Source organism: Drosophila grimshawi, unplaced genomic scaffold, assembly GCF_018153295.1.
Source record: "Drosophila grimshawi isolate 15287-2541.00 unplaced genomic scaffold, ASM1815329v1 contig_848, whole genome shotgun sequence".
Lineage (NCBI taxonomy): Eukaryota > Metazoa > Arthropoda > Insecta > Diptera > Drosophilidae > Drosophila > Drosophila grimshawi.
Genome location: NW_025063692.1, coordinates 20,552,098 through 20,570,211, shown reverse-complemented (window position 1 = coordinate 20,570,211; position 18,114 = coordinate 20,552,098). Strand labels below are relative to the sequence as shown.

Here is an 18,114-nt window from a genome sequence, read left to right as displayed (position 1 = left end):
GTAAAAATAAATAATACAAAGAATATATTATTATTATTAATAATTAGAGATGAGCTACATACAATTCGAGAGCGGGCGCGAAAAGGAAAAGGCGCGTGAACAGTTAAGAGAAGCTCGCACCGAGCTGCTTAAACAGGTAAAACCAAAACATGAAAACACCAATTGTATAAAAAGCTAATAACTACCCCAAACAGGCAAAGGAGCGAGCTGAGGAGCGCAACAAGCGGGAGTTGCAAAAGGAGCTGCGCGGCGAGAAGGATTGGATGCTGCCAGCAGTAGCCAACAAATTGGACAAGTTGAGCAAAGCAAATAGCAGCAGCAAGGCGAAGAAGACCAAGAAGAAGTCCAAAGCAAAGTCAGACAAAAAGAAGAAATCCTCCAAAAAGAAGAGCAAAAAACGCAGACACGACAGCAGCAGCAGCAGCGATAGTGAAAGTGACAGCGATAGCTCCAGCTCCAGTTGTGACTCTGACAGGAAGCAGCGCCGACGACACAAGAAATCGAAGAAGAGGGAAAGCAGCGGGGATGAGTGGGTGGAAAGTGAGCCCGTCCAGAGTGAGTCGAAGCCCGCCGCTGTGCAACGTGACAGCTGGATGACAGACAGCGATGCGGTAATGCTGAGAACCTTCGCCAAGGAGCGCAAAGATCCAGCGAAACCCAACGAGAAGATGCAGCAAATTGATGCGTACGATCCGTCGAAGAGCAAACATGAACTGAATCCCTACTGGAAAAGCAACGGCACTGGCCTGCCCGGCTTTCAGCGACCCAAAGCTGACGATGAGCCGGAGTACCCAGATAGGCGGCTGCAACAACAGCAGCAAGCAGCAGGCAGCACGCGCAATTGGCAAAAGAGCGCAACAGTTGTCACAGTTGTCTCCAATAGGCAGCACAGCTCATCTCCAGCTAGCTCTCCGCCAGCAGGTGCAGCTGCTGCCTCGGATGAGGAGAGTGATGCTGAGCAGCCATCGTGTCTAACGGATGAACAAATCAACGAGTTGGCCTCAAAGGCGCTCAAGGCTCAACTCAAAGGCAAACTTGAGCTGGCGTCGGAGCTCGAGAAGCAGGTGGAAACCGCACGAAAGCAACGGAACGAGCTACTGGCTAGCGGTAAAATGCGACCAGCTGCTACCAAAACTCAACTGAATCGTGACCGGAATCGAAATCGGAATCGGGATCGGGATACAAATGATGTGCTACTCACGCGCACGGATGCCAGCGGCAATGTGCGTCCGCTGATGCAATCACGATCGGGAGCTGCACAGCTGGATCCAAATTCACTGTATGGCGGACGCAGGAGAGGAGGCGAGAAGCGAGCCAACAAGAAGAAGCTGGACACCCATGTGGATGGGCAGCGTGTGCGCTATTTTGCGGACGATGATCGCTATGACATCAAGCAAATGGTAATTACAGCTGTTGAGTACTTTATCAAGTTCTAAATCAATCGTTTATTCAATTGCAGTTCGAGCGTGAGAAGCATGCAACAGCCGCTGAATCGAATTTGCAATACGCTGATATTCTATCGAAGCACAAGAACCCCAACGATGATCTAGAGGACATATTCGCGGACAAAGTGCGTCGCAACATTTCTGAGGCGGATGCTGCAGCGCGCGAAGTGCGCCAGGCAATTAGCGAGCATGAGAAACTGGTCGCTACGCTGGAGAACTGTGAGCGTTGCTTTGACTCGTCGTGCCTGGACAAGCAACTGTTGGTTGCCATGGGCTCGAAGATCTATTTGAGCCTGCCCAGCCATGTGGGCCTGCAGAGCGGCCATTGCATATTGACGAGCATGCAACATGCAGCCGCCTGCACGCTGCTCGACGAGGATGCCTGGCAGGAGTTGAATGATTTTCGCAAGGCTTTGACTCGCATGTTTGCCGCTCAGCGCAAGGATGTCATATTCTATGAAATTGCCAATAAGCTGCATCGGCGACCACATCTCACCGTACATTGTATTCCCATACCGGAGTCACATGCGGAAATGGCGCCGTTCTATTTCAAGAAGGCCATTGAGGAGTCGGAGCACGAGTGGTGCATCAACAAGCAGCTGATATCGTTGAAACACAAATCTTTACGCGCTGGCATTCCAAAGGGTTTGCCCTATTTGTGGGTTAACTTTGGCATGGAGTCGGGCTTTGCTCACGTCATCGAGGATCAGGAACGTTTTCCAGCCAACTTTGCACAGGTTTGTCGCCGAGTGAATCATTATATACCTCATATTTATTTAGCGTTAATTGGATCTTACAATTCTAGGAAATAATTGGTGGAATGCTGGATCTTAATGCAAAATCGTGGCGCAAACCGCATAAGGAGAAAAACATCATTGCCAAAGTCAAAACATTTGCTAATAGTTGGAAAAATTACGATTGTACAGAACATTAAGCAATCTTTAACATAAGAAGATAATTAAATAAATTAAGTTAAATCATTAGTAAATAAATATACATGTTAGATAAATCGACTTTTATATGCAATGACTATCCGCTAGATTAATAATGTATTCGAAAATTCAATACTCTTTCGATCTATGCTTAAATTCGATATTTTTATCATTAGTCATCTACAAAATTATTTACATTTAGTTCTCTTTTTTTTAAATTTGAATTTTTAAAATCGGAGTGCATATCGAATAAATTTGCAACATATCGATAAGTAATTGCAAGGGTCAACTTACCAGCACTGGCTTTGTTTGTTTCGATCAGGTGGCAGCCTTGTCTGCTACAATAAGCGCAGCCAACTTCGTTCGCCTTGTTCTTTTTTCCGGTTGACTTTGACAAGAAAGGTAGTGGTTCTTTTTCGTTTACGTGAATATAAATTTTTTTTGATTGCCACAAATAATTGCAAATGCAATACAATAAATGAAAATGTGTGTTCAATAATGTGACTGAGTGAGCGACGCAGTTGAAAAATGCCGACATGTAGATTAAATGACACGGCGTGCATTCACAGAATGTTGTTGTCTCTGTGCGTGTGTGTGTGTATGTGTGTGTGTTTGCGAATAACAACGTGTTTTTATTTTTTTAAAAAATAATTTTTATGTTTTAAATATAATGGTGCTTTTTTGTTGTTTGTTTTTAGATGCCAGGCGTCACAGTGAAGGATATTGACCAACATGCCGTTACTAAGGCGGTCGCCGTCTTCCTCAAGAAGTGAGTTTCTGTCAACAAGAGTAACTTCGACAAAAAAAAAAACCAGCACAAACTTTAAATTGATGCATTCCTCACCTAACCTCAAACTCACACACTAAAATCTTCTCATTTCAAATATTTTAGGACTGGCAAATTGAAGGTGCCCGATCAAATGGACATCATCAAGACGGCCAAATTCAAGGAGCTGGCACCTTACGATCCCGATTGGTTCTATGTGCGTTGCGCCTCGATTCTGCGTCACTTGTACCATCGCAGTCCAGCTGGCGTTGGCTCGATTACCAAGATCTATGGCGGTCGCAAGCGCAACGGCGTCCATCCGTCTCACTTTTGCCGTGCCGCTGATGGGGCTGCACGCAAGGCGCTGCAGGCTCTCGAGCATGCCCGCCTCGTCGAGAAGCATCCGGACGGTGGCCGCAAACTGAGCTCGATTGGACAGCGTGATTTGGATCGCATTGCCAACCAGATTGTTGCCAAGCAGCGTGACGCCGCCAAGCAGACGGGCCCCATTGTTATTTCCAAGTAAAAGCGGATGATGATGATGATATGTACACGATTGTCTTGTGTCTTCTTTTTAAGCGGGCATTAAACACACTTTTTTCTAGGCTTCTATCGTAAGCGTTTTTTTTGTTGTTTGCTCCTGGCGGCAAACTACACACAAATCGAAAATATAAAAACCAATTCTAAGTCTACAAACAACAATCGTAAATCTGCACAAGCTTTGTTTCTTATGGACTACTAGTCAGTCTCTCAGAGGGAGGGATACTTTTAGCAAGGCTGACAAGTGGCAAGAATAATCAAAGCCAGTCAGCGATATGTGCGATGCTTGGTGCATAGTATTGTTGGTCGAAATTGGGTTTCAGTCCGGCGATTACATTCAAATGTTTTGTTGCCTAGCTGCGCTTTTTTCATTAACGTAAGTATTCCATTATTATTATAAGCTACATGAAAAGCTACATTTTGCAAACGGGCATTGTTCAAATTCGAAGATTCGATTGGTTTTTGATCAAATCATCGACGGCTTCATCACAGAATCTCCAAACACTTTTGCATGGTGTTTGCAATTTCTTGATCTGGTCTACGCAACTAGGCAAGTCACATTTTAAGTTCCAGGAAAGAATCCAAATAGCTCGCTTCATCAGCTACATGCTTGTAGTAGTATCTGAGGAGCTGATTATTGTTGAAAGAGGCTGATCAAAATAAATATGTAAACACGTATTTAATAGAACAAACGTATCTGCTGCTCACAACTGTCTAATGCCAGATTCGTGGACTGCCTTCGCAATATATAATACATAGTGTAAATGGTCTCAACACTTTTGTTTGATTTATAATAAATTTATTTAAATTTGATGAACACAAGTGTTCACGAATGTTATGTTTTAGAGCCTTAGGACTAGTGCGTATGTTAAATAGTTTACATTTAACTCATTACCCACTGGTGGACAATGCTGAGGTATGCTAAAGTACTCCAAGGATCAGACTCTATCTAGGGCTTCGACCATGACAATGCTGTTGCCGCGAATTACCTGAAAATAATGAAGAAATGTAATTGATTGGTTAATATTCGTTATCAGTTCGCACTGCAGAGAATACGTACCACCATTCCGATGCTATTCTTGGTGTTGTCCTTGCACTCTTCGATGGTGTCGTCAAGCACAACGTTCATGAATGGATCAAATCCCCGCAAGATGCCGGTGACTGCGCGGCCGCCATTTAACTTTAGCATCATGCGCTTGTCCATGTATCTGGAAAATGCAAGCATTACTTGTCGTTACTTATTGCCTTCACACACACACACACACACACTTACTTTTTAAGCTCTGGTGGATGTGCTTTCGACATTTCGATTTATGTATTTATTGTTTTTTTAAAACAAATAAATGGTACAATGGAGCTAAAATATAATGTGAATGTGACCAGTGTGACCGTTTTGTTGTTAACGTTTAGCCAGTGTTGTAAAGCGAGCGGCAATAGGGCTATCGAGTAGAGTACTGTATTTCGTATATATTTGGGTCACGACTTGCGCACAAACAATACTATCGAAGGAATCGGCAATCGTTTTGCAGCTCTCTCATAGCAACTCGAGCAACGATAACTGCTAGCATCGGCAATTAATATTTTAAGTTTATTTTTATTAGTTCTCCAATTGTGTTTATTTTTTGTTTCTGTTACGTTCAAAGATGTTATTATGTTAACGAATAGATAACGATGACTACAGTTGCACTCGGCAAGCATGCAAATAGTTAATGTGAAAGTCAATTGAAAGCGCATAACACGAAATCTACATAAATCGCATCCGTCGCTGTCGCTATGCTTGCGTGTGTGTGCGTGTGTGTATGTACGTGACATACGTGTGCCTGTGCTTGTGTGCGTTAGTGTGTGTGCGTGTGTGTGCCAGAAGACTGTCGTCTGTTGTCGCCTTTCCAACGGGCCAAAAGGGCGGGTAAAAAGAAAAGTCAACAAGGGCTGACGAAAGTGCAACAGATACAACAGAAGCAACAGCAGCAACAACAGCAGCAGCAGCAGCAGCAACAACAGCAGCAGCAGCAGCAACAACTCCTCCTCCTCCTCCAGCACTTGCTTCCCACACTTGAGCAATTGACGGCTCCATAACGGAACACGCTAAAATGTTCACAAAGAAGAAGAAGAAACCGCTGATCTCGATGCCGAGCAATTTCGAGCATCGCGTCCACACGGGCTTCGACAAGCGTGAGAATAAATATGTGGGTCTGCCATTGCAATGGGCCTCCATTGTGGGCAACAATCAAATACTGAAGTCGAGCAATCGACCCCTGCCCCTGGTCGATCCCTCCGAAATCACGCCCACCGAAATACTCGACCTGAAGACTATTGTCCGTCCGCATCATAACAACAATAAGGCGGACACCACATCGCTGAATAGTAGCAGCACCATGTTAATGACCAATACGCCGGCAGGTTCATCGATGCTGCCTGGCAGTCAGTCTGGTGGGCAGTTGCATCAACAGCAGCAGCAGCAGCTGCAGCCGGGTGTGCAACAGGGTCTGGTGCTGCCGAAGACATCGCATGTGGCACGCTCGAATTCGTTGCGCAGCTCCAGTCCGCCGCGTGTGCGTCGCATGGCCAATGTGCCGCCATCTGTTCCCGAGGAGGAGGCTGCTGTGGCGGCAGCGACGGTGGCTGCTTCTGGCACGGCCACACCAACACCGACACCAACAGCGATGCCCGGCCATGGATTTAAACCGCCACAGCCGATGCCACACAACATGCTCTATCCCAGTCAACATGCACATGCGCATCCACACACGCATCCACATGTACATCCACATCCCAATGGCGGCGCTGGAACTGGTCCGCTTGCCGTGCGCACTGATCAATACCGGGGCGGTGGCAGCGGCAGCGGTAACTTGGCTATTCCAGGCATGCAACAGCAACAGCAGCAACAACAAACATCGCCAGTGAGCTCGGTGGCGAGTGCAACGCGTTCCACGCATTCGCATCACAACAACAATGGTCAGAGCTTTCCAATGTATCCTGCCTCCCAACAGCAACAGCAGCAACCAAAACTGATCGGCGATCAGAATCAGAATCCACACGCCAAGACGATCGCATCGCGTGCATCCAGCTCCAGCGGCAACGCTGCTGCCCTGGCTGCCCAAGCTCAGGCTCAAACGCAGTCACAGCCCAAACAGGAGCAGCGACTCACACACGAACAATTCCGTGCCGCATTGCAGATGGTTGTCTCCGCTGGCGATCCCCGCGAGAATCTCGATCATTTTAACAAGATTGGCGAAGGATCCACCGGCACCGTTTGCATAGCCACCGACAAGTCAACAGGCAAGTGATCACGCCGAACTCCGATCAGTTGTTGACCAGTTCTCAAATTAATTTCCACATTTTGTTTGGTCTTCTTAGGTCGTCAAGTGGCTGTAAAGAAAATGGATTTGCGCAAACAGCAGCGACGCGAGCTTCTTTTCAATGAGGTGGTCATCATGCGTGATTATCATCATCCTAACATTGTGGAGACATACTCCAGCTTTCTGGTCAACGATGAGCTCTGGGTAGTCATGGAGTATCTCGAAGGTGGCGCACTCACCGACATTGTCACACATTCGCGCATGGATGAGGAGCAAATAGCCACTGTATGCAAGCAGTGTCTAAAGGCTTTGGCCTATTTGCACTCACAGGTGCGTGACCAACATAAGCAACAAAACAACAACAACAAAAACAACCACAACAAAAACAACCAGCAGCAACAACAACAACTCAGTCCAAAGCCTCGCCCAATGTCTTCTCACTTGTCTGCCTTTCTATTCAGTTCTTTTGTGCGCTTTCTTTGCGTCCCGCTTTCGCGACGTGCATATTGTGGTTGGTTCGGTTTGGTTTGGTTTGGTTTGGTTTCAATTTCGAAATTGTCACCGCTGCGCTGCGTGTGTAATGCGATAAGTGGGTGGTGCGGCTTTGCACTGCTACTGCTACTGGTACTACTGGCACTGAAACTGGGACTGGGACTGGGTCTGGGCTGATGTTTGTTGCTGTTGGCTTGTGTTACCTTATGCAAAATTGAATCCAAATGTTTGTAAACAAAATTAACCGAAAAGTGCTTAATTGGCTTAGGCGAGGGTCTTATTATTGAAATGTTATTATATAAACGCTAGTTGAGTTGATATAAGATCTTCAGAATTTGTCTTTATCTAGTTAGCAATGAATTTCTAGTCTGTCGGAAGCATATATCCATCGCGTAACGAGTTTTGGCAAATGTGTCTGCTATGCAGATCAATAGGCAATAGGTGCCTCGAAAATTATCTATAAATATGCAGAATTTAAACTTGTTGTTTTCGGTCACCTTGATTCGAAAATTTGCATACGAATATTAAGATTTGTGCGGCTTAAGCCGGAACATGGCATGTAGTCGGAGATACTTGGCTGGTTATCTCATAGTATTGTACGTTTACCAACATATCTCATCTATTAATTGATTGTATCTTATCATTGTCACAGGGCGTCATCCATCGCGACATCAAATCGGATTCCATTCTACTGGCCGCCGATGGACGCGTAAAGTTGTCTGATTTTGGTTTTTGTGCGCAGGTGTCGCAGGAGCTGCCCAAGCGCAAGTCTCTAGTGGGCACGCCCTACTGGATGTCGCCGGAGGTTATATCGCGCCTGCCATACGGTCCCGAGGTGGATATCTGGTCCTTGGGCATTATGGTCATCGAAATGGTCGATGGCGAGCCACCGTTCTTTAATGAGCCGCCGCTGCAGGCAATGCGCCGCATACGGGACATGCAGCCGCCGAATCTGAAGAATGCCCACAAGGTATCGCCACGGCTGCAATCGTTTCTGGATCGGATGCTGGTGCGTGATCCTGCGCAGCGTGCCACCGCCGCCGAGTTACTGGCGCATCCGTTTCTGCGTCAAGCGGGCCCGCCATCGCTTCTGGTGCCGCTGATGCGTAACTCCAGGCATCACACCTAGGCACACCTTGGACAACAGCAACAGCAGCAGCAGTAGCAGCTCATTGTTAACTGTGCACAGTTGTCACAGTTGGCAGCAGGATGGATAATGGATAATGATGCACTGCAGCCACTATTCTGCCCTTTATATATTTTCAATCCACTTAAATGTAGTATTATTCATATTTTGATTGGCTACGCTTTTTGTTCTCGGCTATTTCTACTTAAAACTATAAACTGTAAACTGTAAACTGTAGTTGTACACAGCGTGTAGTTTAATACCCCCGCATTCCACCTTGTAAAGTCTCATACATTTGATGTACTATGTCCATTAAGTATTCCGTGTTGGCATTCAGTAAATGCTATAAAATATTTTTTTTCTATTTTAAATTAGTAGTTAAATCCCTCCCTCGTAGTCCTCATCGTCGTCGTTGTCATTTCCCCTTTCCTAACATACCATAACCTCCCCTACCCTCTACCGTACACTTAAACCAACACCAACAAATTTTTGTTATTGTTTATTCATTTAATTTGTAGCTTTTTTAAATATGTTTTTTGAACGCAAAATGTGCCTTTCGCGAAACAGACTTAAGAAACATTTAAAACACAACATTACCATATATAATGTGACCATGGAGGACAGCACTCGGATAGTTAATGCCGTTTAACCAATGCGCAGCCATTGCAAATGTTATTATTATTATTTTATACAAGCGCCATTTGGTAACAGCTTATTCTCGATTATAGTGTTCTAAATCCAAACCAAACCAGATCTATTTAATTTTAACTGCATTTCGTGCTCTGTTCTTTCACATTATTTTTACTGTCTCAAAAGTGCAAGCGGGCACAGTTCTTGTCAATATATTGGTTTAACTCTTATTATTATTATAATTATTATCATTTTTTTTGTGTGTATTAATGTTGAGAGCTGCATTAACATTGTTCGAATATATAATGCTGTAAGATGATTAAATATAGTATATTTATGAGTATTTATCATAAGTATTGAAAAACAACGAATATACAAATATGTATCAAAAATATTGCTTACACATCCATCGAAATTTTAATATATACATATACATATACATATACACATATATATACATATGAATACATACATACATACAATACACGCATATAATATGCTTAAGCAAGCCTGTACTTATTGTTGTCAGTTGAACGCATGCTCCAAGCTAAGGCTCTATATAATATACCTATGTATAGCAATTATTTATATCAAAAATAAGTTCTACTATCTATTAAAGAAATATATTTCAAATTGCTCGAATGCAACAGATTTGACATTTGTGGACTGTTAAACCCAAGATTACAAAATACATTCCCCCTTCCCCAATTGAAAACCCCATTAAAAATAATTTTTTTTAGACATTCTGATTTACAGTGGTCTGTAATTATAAACGAATAAAAACACAGGTATGAAACGTACTTGAATAATTTATTTATTTGTTTGTAACATTTTCAAATTGTGCTGACCGTCTGCGAGCTATCCAAATGACATCCGAGGCGTCTAGATAGTTATTGAACTGCCAGCAATCTTGGGCTTTGGGTTTCTTTTTTGTCTAGCCGCAGTTAATGTTGTTGATCCCTGCGATCTTAGAATGTTGTGTCCTTTAAAAAAATGCAGTTTGTAAAAGGACATTTTAAATCCTTAAAAGGACGCACATTTTCTGACTTGCGAAAGGCAAGTCTACCGATTTGTGATATTCATTGCGATATTGTGATAAAATTTACAAAATCCGTAAGTCGGCGTAGCTTGGTCAAATTAAGGACTATTCGAAAATAGTTCTTGTCCAGCCAAATCCGAACGAACAAAGGTCCTCGAAGGGTTCATAAATGCCCTCCTAATCCTTGAACGCAGTTCGATAGAATTGGATTTTGCGGTTTTCATCGCACCATATCCTTGAAAAATCTGGAAGGGTATGAATGAGCTGGAATTATTTTTTCTAAATCCTAAAAGTATGCCATGGAGCTTTTGATTTTGTGAAACAAGTTTGCTATATATTTTATTATTTTTGATTTTGTATTATTTTCTCTTAGGTTCGATTGAGCCAAAAATATACGTTTAGATTTCAGTTTTTTTGGTAAACAGTGTTTCACAATTGTTTATATTATTCAGCCAAAGAGAATGATATTTAATTTGTTGTTGATTGGGGTTATGGGATTATGAATAACTTTAAGTTTTCAGGGTTCATCTACAATATCGTATATTTAAAAGGACCTTAGATTCAAATCGTTTTGGTTTAAGTTTCGCACATAAGAGGTATTCGAGAGTTACCCAAGCAAAAGAATATTAAAATATGTTTAAAATATTTTTGATCAATCTTTTTCTTTTATTTATAATTGTTGTTTGATGTTTGTTATTTTAATTATTATTTTAGTTTATAAATTGAATAGTGAATAGGTGAATATGTAAATAGATGTGAGTGCCGACATATATGAGCTATATATATTCAATATAAATATACATACACAAATACATAAGCACAGAGCGTGGAGCGTAGGATGGTGGTGTATTTTGTGTGTGAGTGTGTTGTGTGTGTTGTGTGTGGTGTGTTGTGTGGCATGGCATGGCATGGTGTGTGCTTCTCTACTTACAGCACGCGCACACACACACACACACGCGATGCTCACACACTAAAAATCAAATTGTGTACTAAAAACTAAACGGCAGATCTGCAGCTGCCTATAGCTAGCCATGAGTGTGAGTGAGAGGGCAACAAAGAGGAAGAGAGAGAGAGACAGAGAGAGAGAGAGAGAGAGTGAAATTGTGTGTGTGTTTTTTTTTTTGTTTGTGTTTTTGTTTTAGATAATTGTAGAAAATATTTTAGTTGCGCTTCCTCAAGGCCAAGCGACTGCTGAGCGGACGCTTGGGCTTTGGCTCCTCCTCCTTTTGCTGCTGCTCAGATTCCTCGGCGGCGGCATCCACCTCTGGCTCAGCCCTCCCTGGCTTGGACAGCTTGCGACGGCTCACTGCAATTGTAATTTTGTGCATTATCGAGTTAGACGATCGTTGCTGGCTGAGATTGGAGTTAGATCAGATCACTTACGTGCCGCATTGCCCTTGTAGCCCTTGGCGGGTGAAGCTGGTGCCGGCGCTGGCGCCGCTGCTGCAACGGGTTCATCCCGCTCGGCGGGTTCCTGATCGTCAGATTTCTTGGCCTGTTTGCTGGCTGGTGCCTTCTCGGAGCGGTGCTTCTTAGCGTTTTGCTGGCGACGCTTGAGCGAGTTCAGGAAATCATCATTGGAGCGGAAGGGCCGAATTACTGGCCCAACTTTCTTGGGCGCCTCAGTTGTGGTGGTCGTCGAGCTCGCTAAGCCGGCCTCATCCTGCTCATCGCCATACTGGCCATTCTCGCCGGCGCCGACATCCTCACTGTACTCATCCTCCTCGGCGGCATCGTCGTGCGCTGGCGCCGCTGTTGTTGTTGTCACCTTGGCCGCCTTACCAACGGGGCGACGCAGTGCAGCGATTCTCTTCGCTCCACCCTCCTCCTGGGCCGCCACCAGTCCATAGCAGAGTGAGCAGATAATGAAAAGCAGGCAGCTGCAAGTGGTCCAAATAAAAATACGCAACAACATTAAATTTGAGTTGTTGGATTGATATTGTTGTGGGTTATGGATATAAGTAATATGTAATTAAAACACAGAAATTATAATTCTTATTTACTGTATGATCAAATTTGTACTTGTTTTTATTGGGTACAAATATCCAACTAAAACATCTTTAATATTGTCTAGCTAAAAAAGTATTTTTTATAGAAATTGCTTGAGTATTTGGTTTTAATGGATTGACTAATATTCCTTGTATATGTTACGAAATCATCTATAGCTTAAGCAAAGTTAGTTATAAATATAAACAGAAATGTTATATATAATATATATATTAATTAATTTACATATGTAGACCCATATGCATATTTTGTTCCATTAAGCCGGCTTGGGAAAAAGAAAAAGATTTCAGAGCAAGCGATGTGTTGCTTAACGACCACAAGGCATCTCTATAAACATTTAAATATATATGCATATCTATAAATATACATATAGATATATATATACATATATATTTCTTTCAGTTGAGGTTTTCTGGTTGAACGGGTTGTGCTGAGAACCTGAACCGGACTTGGATATTAGACTCGTACGACGCATGAAATGTATGTCTATAATACATATTCGTTTGATGAACAATACAAAATATATATATATATATATATATATATTAATTAAGAGATAGCTTTGAAGATATGTTGGCGCTGTTACGTTTTCAGTGTCGATCTTCTTTTTCCGTTTTTGTTGTATTTTTTCTGTGAGTGTTTTGTGTTTCTTGCGTCTAAGATGTGCTAACAATTATTTATGCTTAAAGGTCAGCTAAACGGGTTTTTTATTTTGTCTCTCACTTTCGATTAAAATTTATGCCATTACGAATACTAATGTTGGGCTTGTTTCTGTTTCTGTTTCTGTTTTCGATTTCGGGTTGGTTTGTTGGCCACTTTTTCTTACTAGCCACATATTTACTTGTTGTTTAGCATGCTAGACAAAAGATCTGGGCAGCAAACTTGTTTTCAAAAATACTTCTGGAAGTATTGTTCCTATGGCTGGTAAGCCTGGCTGCACAAGCTGATCCAATACCAATACCGCCCCACCCCCTTGTTGCAGCTTCCCAAAAGGCAACAGGTGCTTATGCAAAAGTCAACAGCAACAGCAATAGCAACAACAATAACAATAACACAGCACAACAACAGCAACAACAGCAGCGTTCATAAACCAGTTGCCTGTTTTGCCAGCGCCAGAATAAATTTAAATGCGCACATGATCGGCACATGCAATTGGCTAATAACGGTAAAATGTGCAAGCCGCCGCCAAGTCAACTGAAGTCATGAGGGAGAGGCTTAGCTCAGTTCAGCTTAGCGCCCCACACACACACACACACACACACCCCCCACACACACCTTCTTCGCCCGATCGATTACCCCTTGTGATTGCCGCTAGGTATTGCTGCTGCTGCTGCTGTTGTTATTTTATTTTTATTTGTAGGTGTTGCTGTTGCTGTGGATGTGGATGTGGCTGTTGCCGGCGGGTTGCATCTTTTCGCATTGATTAGGGTCAACTGTGGCATGTCCAAGCGACTCTTTGCATTTCAATCGCCGCGCAACTTATGCAACTTATGCATGGAACGGTGAAAGGCGTTGTCGTCCGTGGTTGCTGTTGTTTCTGTTTGTTAGTGTTGTTGTTTCGGTTTTAATTATTTTTCTTTTTCTTTTTTCGATGTTGTGGGTGCGTATCGGTGTCGTGCCTGGCATTATTAACTTCTTCTATACGATTACCATCATCATGGTTACTTCTTAATCAAAATTCAAGTCAACAGTTGAGATCGTAGTTGGCGTTGGTGTTGGTGTTGAAGCTGGAGCTGGAGCTGGAGCTGAAGCTGGAGTGTGACTACATGTCCATGTCCAATGCCTGCCATGTCTATATGACATTTGGCGTCTCTAGTCGCTAACCGGTTTATAGCATTTGCGGGGACTGGGAAACTGCTAAAACGCTCTCAGAAACAATACGGCACATTTCTAGCCAAGCCCCGAAAAAGAGTTTCAGTTCAACAACAACAGCAACAACAACAACCTGTTATATAAGCAAACATTAGTTGCAAATTTATGATAAGGGAAACATCAGCCAAGCGCCGAGAATCTTTAAGTGGTTGGCGGAACCACTTGTTGTAATGATGCAGCATCATCATCATCAACATTATAAACAGCACTAAAGCGAAATAGCCATTAGCTGGTATGCTCGACTAACAGCTACCCTATGGCAAGCTTAAAAAAATACGACTAAAAATCGCTTCTTTTTTTCTTCTTCAAGTGGAAGTCGAGTGGAGGAGGGATGATAAGTTATTTGATAAGTGCCTTAAAAAGTAATCTGGCTAATAGTATATGGCCATTGTAGATGATAGATTCAATACGGCAATGTTTGGATATATATATATGCTTATGTGTATATTTGACGGGCTCACAGGGTATTTAGGGGACTGACGATTGGCCACTTTTGTTTGTGTGTGGAGTGTTCGTCGTCGAGAGCTTGGTCAACAAAACTTCACAGTTCAGTTAAAAGTTAAAAGTTTTTTCTGGTTTTAAGTATTTCGTTAACACATGGTCTGTTTTTTGTTTTTTCAATCTGTTTTTTATTTTTATTTCACTCTTTGGTTTATCACATGATTATGATTTGCATTTGCGGAATTAGTTCATGGCGATGGCGTCATGGGCTGAACTTCGTTATGTTGTACAAACAAGCTGAAAAGCGTTTTTTTTTTTTTTTTTTTGCCAAAAAAAATGTATATATGTTGCGCTGCCCCATGCCAAAACGGGTCACTATGCTAATTGCTGCATCTACAGTTTGAGTTAAGTATCGGTATGGGTATTGGTTATAGGTAAAGTCCATATACAAAGGGGGCGTTTCTAATGGTTAAATACAATTAAGAGTACTAAAAACGTGCGCATTTCTTGCTGTTGTTGTTGTTGTTGGTAACTGTTATTTGTATTTTGATTTTTTGTATTTTTTTCCTTTTAAATGTAGTTGTTGTACTTGGTGTTGTTGCTGTTGTCGCTAAAGTGGGTTCAATAACGGTGCATTGTGGCGACGACAAGTACGTGTGGCGTGTCACAGTTAAAGCCATAATCGAAGTCGTAGTCGTTGTCGCTGTCGTTGTCGTTGTTAAAGCCGTGGCCAATCAGTTAGTCAAGTCAGCGACCAGTCGCAAGTTCGTTGCCTGAGTCTTTTGATTTGTGTTACAGTTTCTGTTATTTGTTGTTGGCTTGCATTGAATTTGGCTTATGAAATGCATACACACACGTATTTGTCATACATACATACATATAAATACATATATATATATATATTTGTATGTGTGTGTGTGTATGTGTTTAACACCTTGTTGCCAATATGCACAGTATGGCAAAGTCCTTGAAAATAACGTTAAACAAAATAATATGGGTAAATTAATTTGTTGCTGGCTACATCAATAATCAATAATTGACAAACTGACAGGCAGAAATGCACATATTTATTACACACACATCTGTGCGTCTTTGTGTGCGAGTATTCTGGTTTGCCTTTTTGGCATGTACATGATCTGATCTCTCTTATTTAAATAATATTGCATAATGCGAGCGATTTGTGGCAAAAAAACAACAAAAAAAAAGACCGAAATAAAACGCATGTAAAACAACAACAGCAACAACATGACAAACCCCCGAAACGCAAGCGAAACTAAATTAAAATCCTGATCTTGCCGTCAAATGTGCGCTTGTTGCTGTTGCTGCTGCTTTTGTTGCTGTTGCTGGCGTTTTTTGCCTCTCTGTGATTAATTCCCCCACACGCTATAAGATTAACATACATATTAAAGAAAACTACAACTGGTGTAAATATATATCTATATATATATATATTATATGTGTTTGTGTTTGTGTATGTCTGTCAGCTTGCATTAAAAGTGCAACCGTTAATTTATAAGACAACGCCGCAGCAACAGCCCGCAGCCAGCAGCAAGCAGCAAGCAGCCATCAGCCATCAGCTAGCAGCAACCGTCAGAGCCGCAGTGCCTGATAATTAATCCAATATACTCGCACTTAATTTACCAATTCCCCTTCCTCCACAAGCACCTCCCACAACCTCCCCGATCAGTTTCTAGCTAACTTGCCATTTTGGTCGCCATGTGTTGCTGTTGAGCGGACGACAATAGCAACAAGAACAGCAACAACAACAACAACAACGGCAACAGCAATAGCATACAGCAGCAGCAGCAGCAGCAGCATCAGCATCAGCATCAGCTGGCGACCTTGAAACATTTCTTTCAATCAATGCAGCTGACAGCTTGACATACTGACAGACGGCTCGGACAGACAGACAAAGAAGACGCTCACTCGTCTTCTCACATTATGTGTGGCTATTGCTGTTGCTGCTGATTGTTGCTGGTTGCAACTGCAGCTGGGAATTGGCATTTGCCATTTCTTTGTGCCGGCAAATGCCACAAAGCAACGACAACCATAACAGCAACATCATTATAATGATCATCATGATTATTGTAACAAACTTTGGCATTTTGCTGTATGTATGTATATATATCTATTTATATACATATATATATATATATATATATATATATGTGTGTGTGTGTGTAAATGTGAGTTTTGAAACGTTGGCGTGTTAAAGTTCAGTTTTGGCATTCCGCTCACAGATTTGCTACACCTACTTTAACGCTGAAGTCGTGCCCAAAAATAAAATTTAGAGAAAATAACCCAAAAATTGAACGACTAGCAGCTGCTCTATTTTGAAATTTACACGGCATAGTCTCTTAATGTTAATGGTCAATAATTAATTAGTAATAATGCAATTCTTATGAATTCTCTGTTAAGAACAGCTAAAAAGTCTTGCGTATTTTCAAAAATCTTGTCTGGGTAATAAGGGTAAATAAGGCAACGAGATCAATAAAATGTTGATATGGGTAACTGGGTTAATTGAGCATGTTAAACGATTTCAGCTGCCAAAGTGTGTGTTTTCAACCAATTTGAAAATGATGCAAATAATATTTGTAATTTCCTCATGCTGTACTATAAATATATGTTGGTATTTCCAGTTGGGTTTAACAATATCGAATAAGTATTTCAAACACGTCAGCAACAAATAAATGTGCTAGTTTTGCGGCAATCACAGGCAGTTTTGCATTCAAAAAAAAAATAAATAAATAGGATTTATGTGAAAACAAAAAAACAAAAATGTATGTAAAATATTTTTAAATACATATTTCTCACTCACATGTTGAAGTACTTCATTTTGTCAGTGTATATGTGTGTGTGGTGTGTGTGTATTTGTAAAACTTGAATTTGAAAAAAAAAATATTTGATATGAAAAATTTGAAAACGCGCGAAACGAACAAAAAATTGCACGACGATTAATCGAATGGAAGACGCACGGGGTATATTCACTGAGGACTGGAAACTGAGGACTGGAGACTGAAGATTGGAGACTGGTGAATGGAGACTGAGTCTGGGCACAACTGTTTGTGCTGCTTGAGCCACGATCACGATCGACTTCTCGAGGCTGACTGAACGTTACTTATGCCGTGTGCATGGAGTTAACCTACGGCCACCCAATATTTTGTGACCAACAACAACCGTCCGCTGCGGCGCTGCCAGTAAGCCAGAGCCAGCAACAACAGCAACACGAGCAGCAACAGCAGCAGCTGCGATTGTGACGCAGACGGCGACAGCGACAGCGACAACAGGTTGGTGCCCGCCCTAATCCAAGCAACCAACTGTGCCAACTGGAGGAGCTAGCCAGCTAGCCAGCTAGCTAGATAATCGGCCAGTTGCAGGGTAAGTGGTGGGTGGCGGGTGGGGGGTGGCGTGTGGCGGCTGGCGGCTGGCTTTGCTATTGACGCAGGCTCCACGCGTAATTATATGCAAAGAGTGCAGGAGCACTTCTGGTTTCAACCAATTTGTCATTGCTGCTGTTGTCGACGC

General features: G+C 42.3%; 5 protein-coding genes across 6 annotated transcripts; 3 read left to right on the top strand and 2 right to left on the bottom strand.

Moving 5' to 3' along the window:
* Window positions 1-24: 24 nt before the first annotated feature.
* On the top strand, window positions 25-2,436 carry LOC6564541 (CWF19-like protein 2 homolog). Its single transcript, XM_001991325.2, has 4 exons — window positions 25-136; window positions 195-1,400; window positions 1,460-2,182; window positions 2,251-2,436. Exons 1-4 carry the CDS (start codon window positions 50-52, stop codon window positions 2,377-2,379), a joined length of 2,145 nt encoding a protein of 714 aa, XP_001991361.1. The 5' UTR covers window positions 25-49; the 3' UTR covers window positions 2,380-2,436.
* Window positions 2,437-2,737: 301 nt separating this feature from the next.
* Window positions 2,738-3,753, top strand: LOC6565211 (40S ribosomal protein S19a). 2 transcript variants are annotated; one of them, XM_001991326.3, is made up of 3 exons: window positions 2,738-2,779; window positions 3,076-3,146; window positions 3,270-3,753. In XM_001991326.3, exons 2-3 carry the CDS (start codon window positions 3,076-3,078, stop codon window positions 3,667-3,669), a joined length of 471 nt encoding a protein of 156 aa, XP_001991362.1. In that variant the 5' UTR covers window positions 2,738-2,779; the 3' UTR covers window positions 3,670-3,753. The 2 variants fall into 2 exon arrangements, with proteins under 2 accessions (XP_001991362.1, XP_032593804.1); XM_032737913.2 differs by having other exon boundaries at window positions 2,776-2,863.
* A 720-nt stretch (window positions 3,754-4,473) lies between these two features.
* On the bottom strand, window positions 4,474-5,043 carry LOC6565212 (probable small nuclear ribonucleoprotein G). The gene is made up of 3 exons (XM_001991327.3): window positions 4,957-5,043; window positions 4,744-4,891; window positions 4,474-4,672 (listed from the first exon to the last, which is right to left on the bottom strand). The coding sequence occupies exons 1-3, from the start codon at window positions 4,986-4,988 to the stop codon at window positions 4,622-4,624; spliced, it is 231 nt and encodes a 76-aa protein (XP_001991363.1). The 5' UTR covers window positions 4,989-5,043; the 3' UTR covers window positions 4,474-4,621.
* Window positions 5,044-5,669: 626 nt separating this feature from the next.
* On the top strand, window positions 5,670-10,043 carry LOC6565213 (serine/threonine-protein kinase PAK mbt). The gene is made up of 3 exons (XM_001991328.3): window positions 5,670-6,962; window positions 7,041-7,312; window positions 8,127-10,043. The coding sequence occupies exons 1-3, from the start codon at window positions 5,774-5,776 to the stop codon at window positions 8,601-8,603; spliced, it is 1,938 nt and encodes a 645-aa protein (XP_001991364.1). The 5' UTR covers window positions 5,670-5,773; the 3' UTR covers window positions 8,604-10,043.
* Window positions 10,044-10,919: 876 nt separating this feature from the next.
* On the bottom strand, window positions 10,920-17,693 carry LOC6565214 (myristoylated alanine-rich C-kinase substrate). The gene is made up of 4 exons (XM_001991329.3): window positions 17,565-17,693; window positions 17,408-17,468; window positions 11,653-12,149; window positions 10,920-11,575 (listed from the first exon to the last, which is right to left on the bottom strand). Exons 2-4 carry the CDS (start codon window positions 17,422-17,424, stop codon window positions 11,430-11,432), a joined length of 660 nt encoding a protein of 219 aa, XP_001991365.1. The 5' UTR covers window positions 17,425-17,468; window positions 17,565-17,693; the 3' UTR covers window positions 10,920-11,429.
* Window positions 17,694-18,114: the final 421 nt, after the last annotated feature.

Excerpts from the sequence above, each read along its gene's own strand:
- LOC6564541 (XM_001991325.2), top strand. The coding sequence starts at position 50 with ATGAGCTACATACAATTCGAGAGCGGGCGCGAAAAGGAAAAGGCGCGT. Across the intron at positions 1,401-1,459 it reads GCTATGACATCAAGCAAATG|TTCGAGCGTGAGAAGCATGC; the intron begins GTAATTACAGCT and ends ATTCAATTGCAG. Across the intron at positions 2,183-2,250 it reads TTCCAGCCAACTTTGCACAG|GAAATAATTGGTGGAATGCT; the intron begins GTTTGTCGCCGA and ends TTACAATTCTAG.
- LOC6565211 (XM_001991326.3), top strand. The coding sequence starts at position 3,076 with ATGCCAGGCGTCACAGTGAAGGATATTGACCAACATGCCGTTACTAAG. Across the intron at positions 3,147-3,269 it reads GTCGCCGTCTTCCTCAAGAA|GACTGGCAAATTGAAGGTGC; the intron begins GTGAGTTTCTGT and ends CAAATATTTTAG.
- LOC6565212 (XM_001991327.3), bottom strand. The coding sequence starts at position 4,988 with ATGTCGAAAGCACATCCACCAGAGCTTAAAAA. Across the intron at positions 4,892-4,956 it reads CATCCACCAGAGCTTAAAAA|ATACATGGACAAGCGCATGA; the intron begins GTAAGTGTGTGT and ends TGCATTTTCCAG. Across the intron at positions 4,673-4,743 it reads AGAATAGCATCGGAATGGTG|GTAATTCGCGGCAACAGCAT; the intron begins GTACGTATTCTC and ends CATTATTTTCAG.
- LOC6565213 (XM_001991328.3), top strand. The coding sequence starts at position 5,774 with ATGTTCACAAAGAAGAAGAAGAAACCGCTGATCTCGATGCCGAGCAAT. Across the intron at positions 6,963-7,040 it reads AGCCACCGACAAGTCAACAG|GTCGTCAAGTGGCTGTAAAG; the intron begins GCAAGTGATCAC and ends TGGTCTTCTTAG. Across the intron at positions 7,313-8,126 it reads TGGCCTATTTGCACTCACAG|GGCGTCATCCATCGCGACAT; the intron begins GTGCGTGACCAA and ends TCATTGTCACAG.
- LOC6565214 (XM_001991329.3), bottom strand. Across the intron at positions 11,576-11,652 it reads CTACAAGGGCAATGCGGCAC|TGAGCCGTCGCAAGCTGTCC; the intron begins GTAAGTGATCTG and ends TTACAATTGCAG.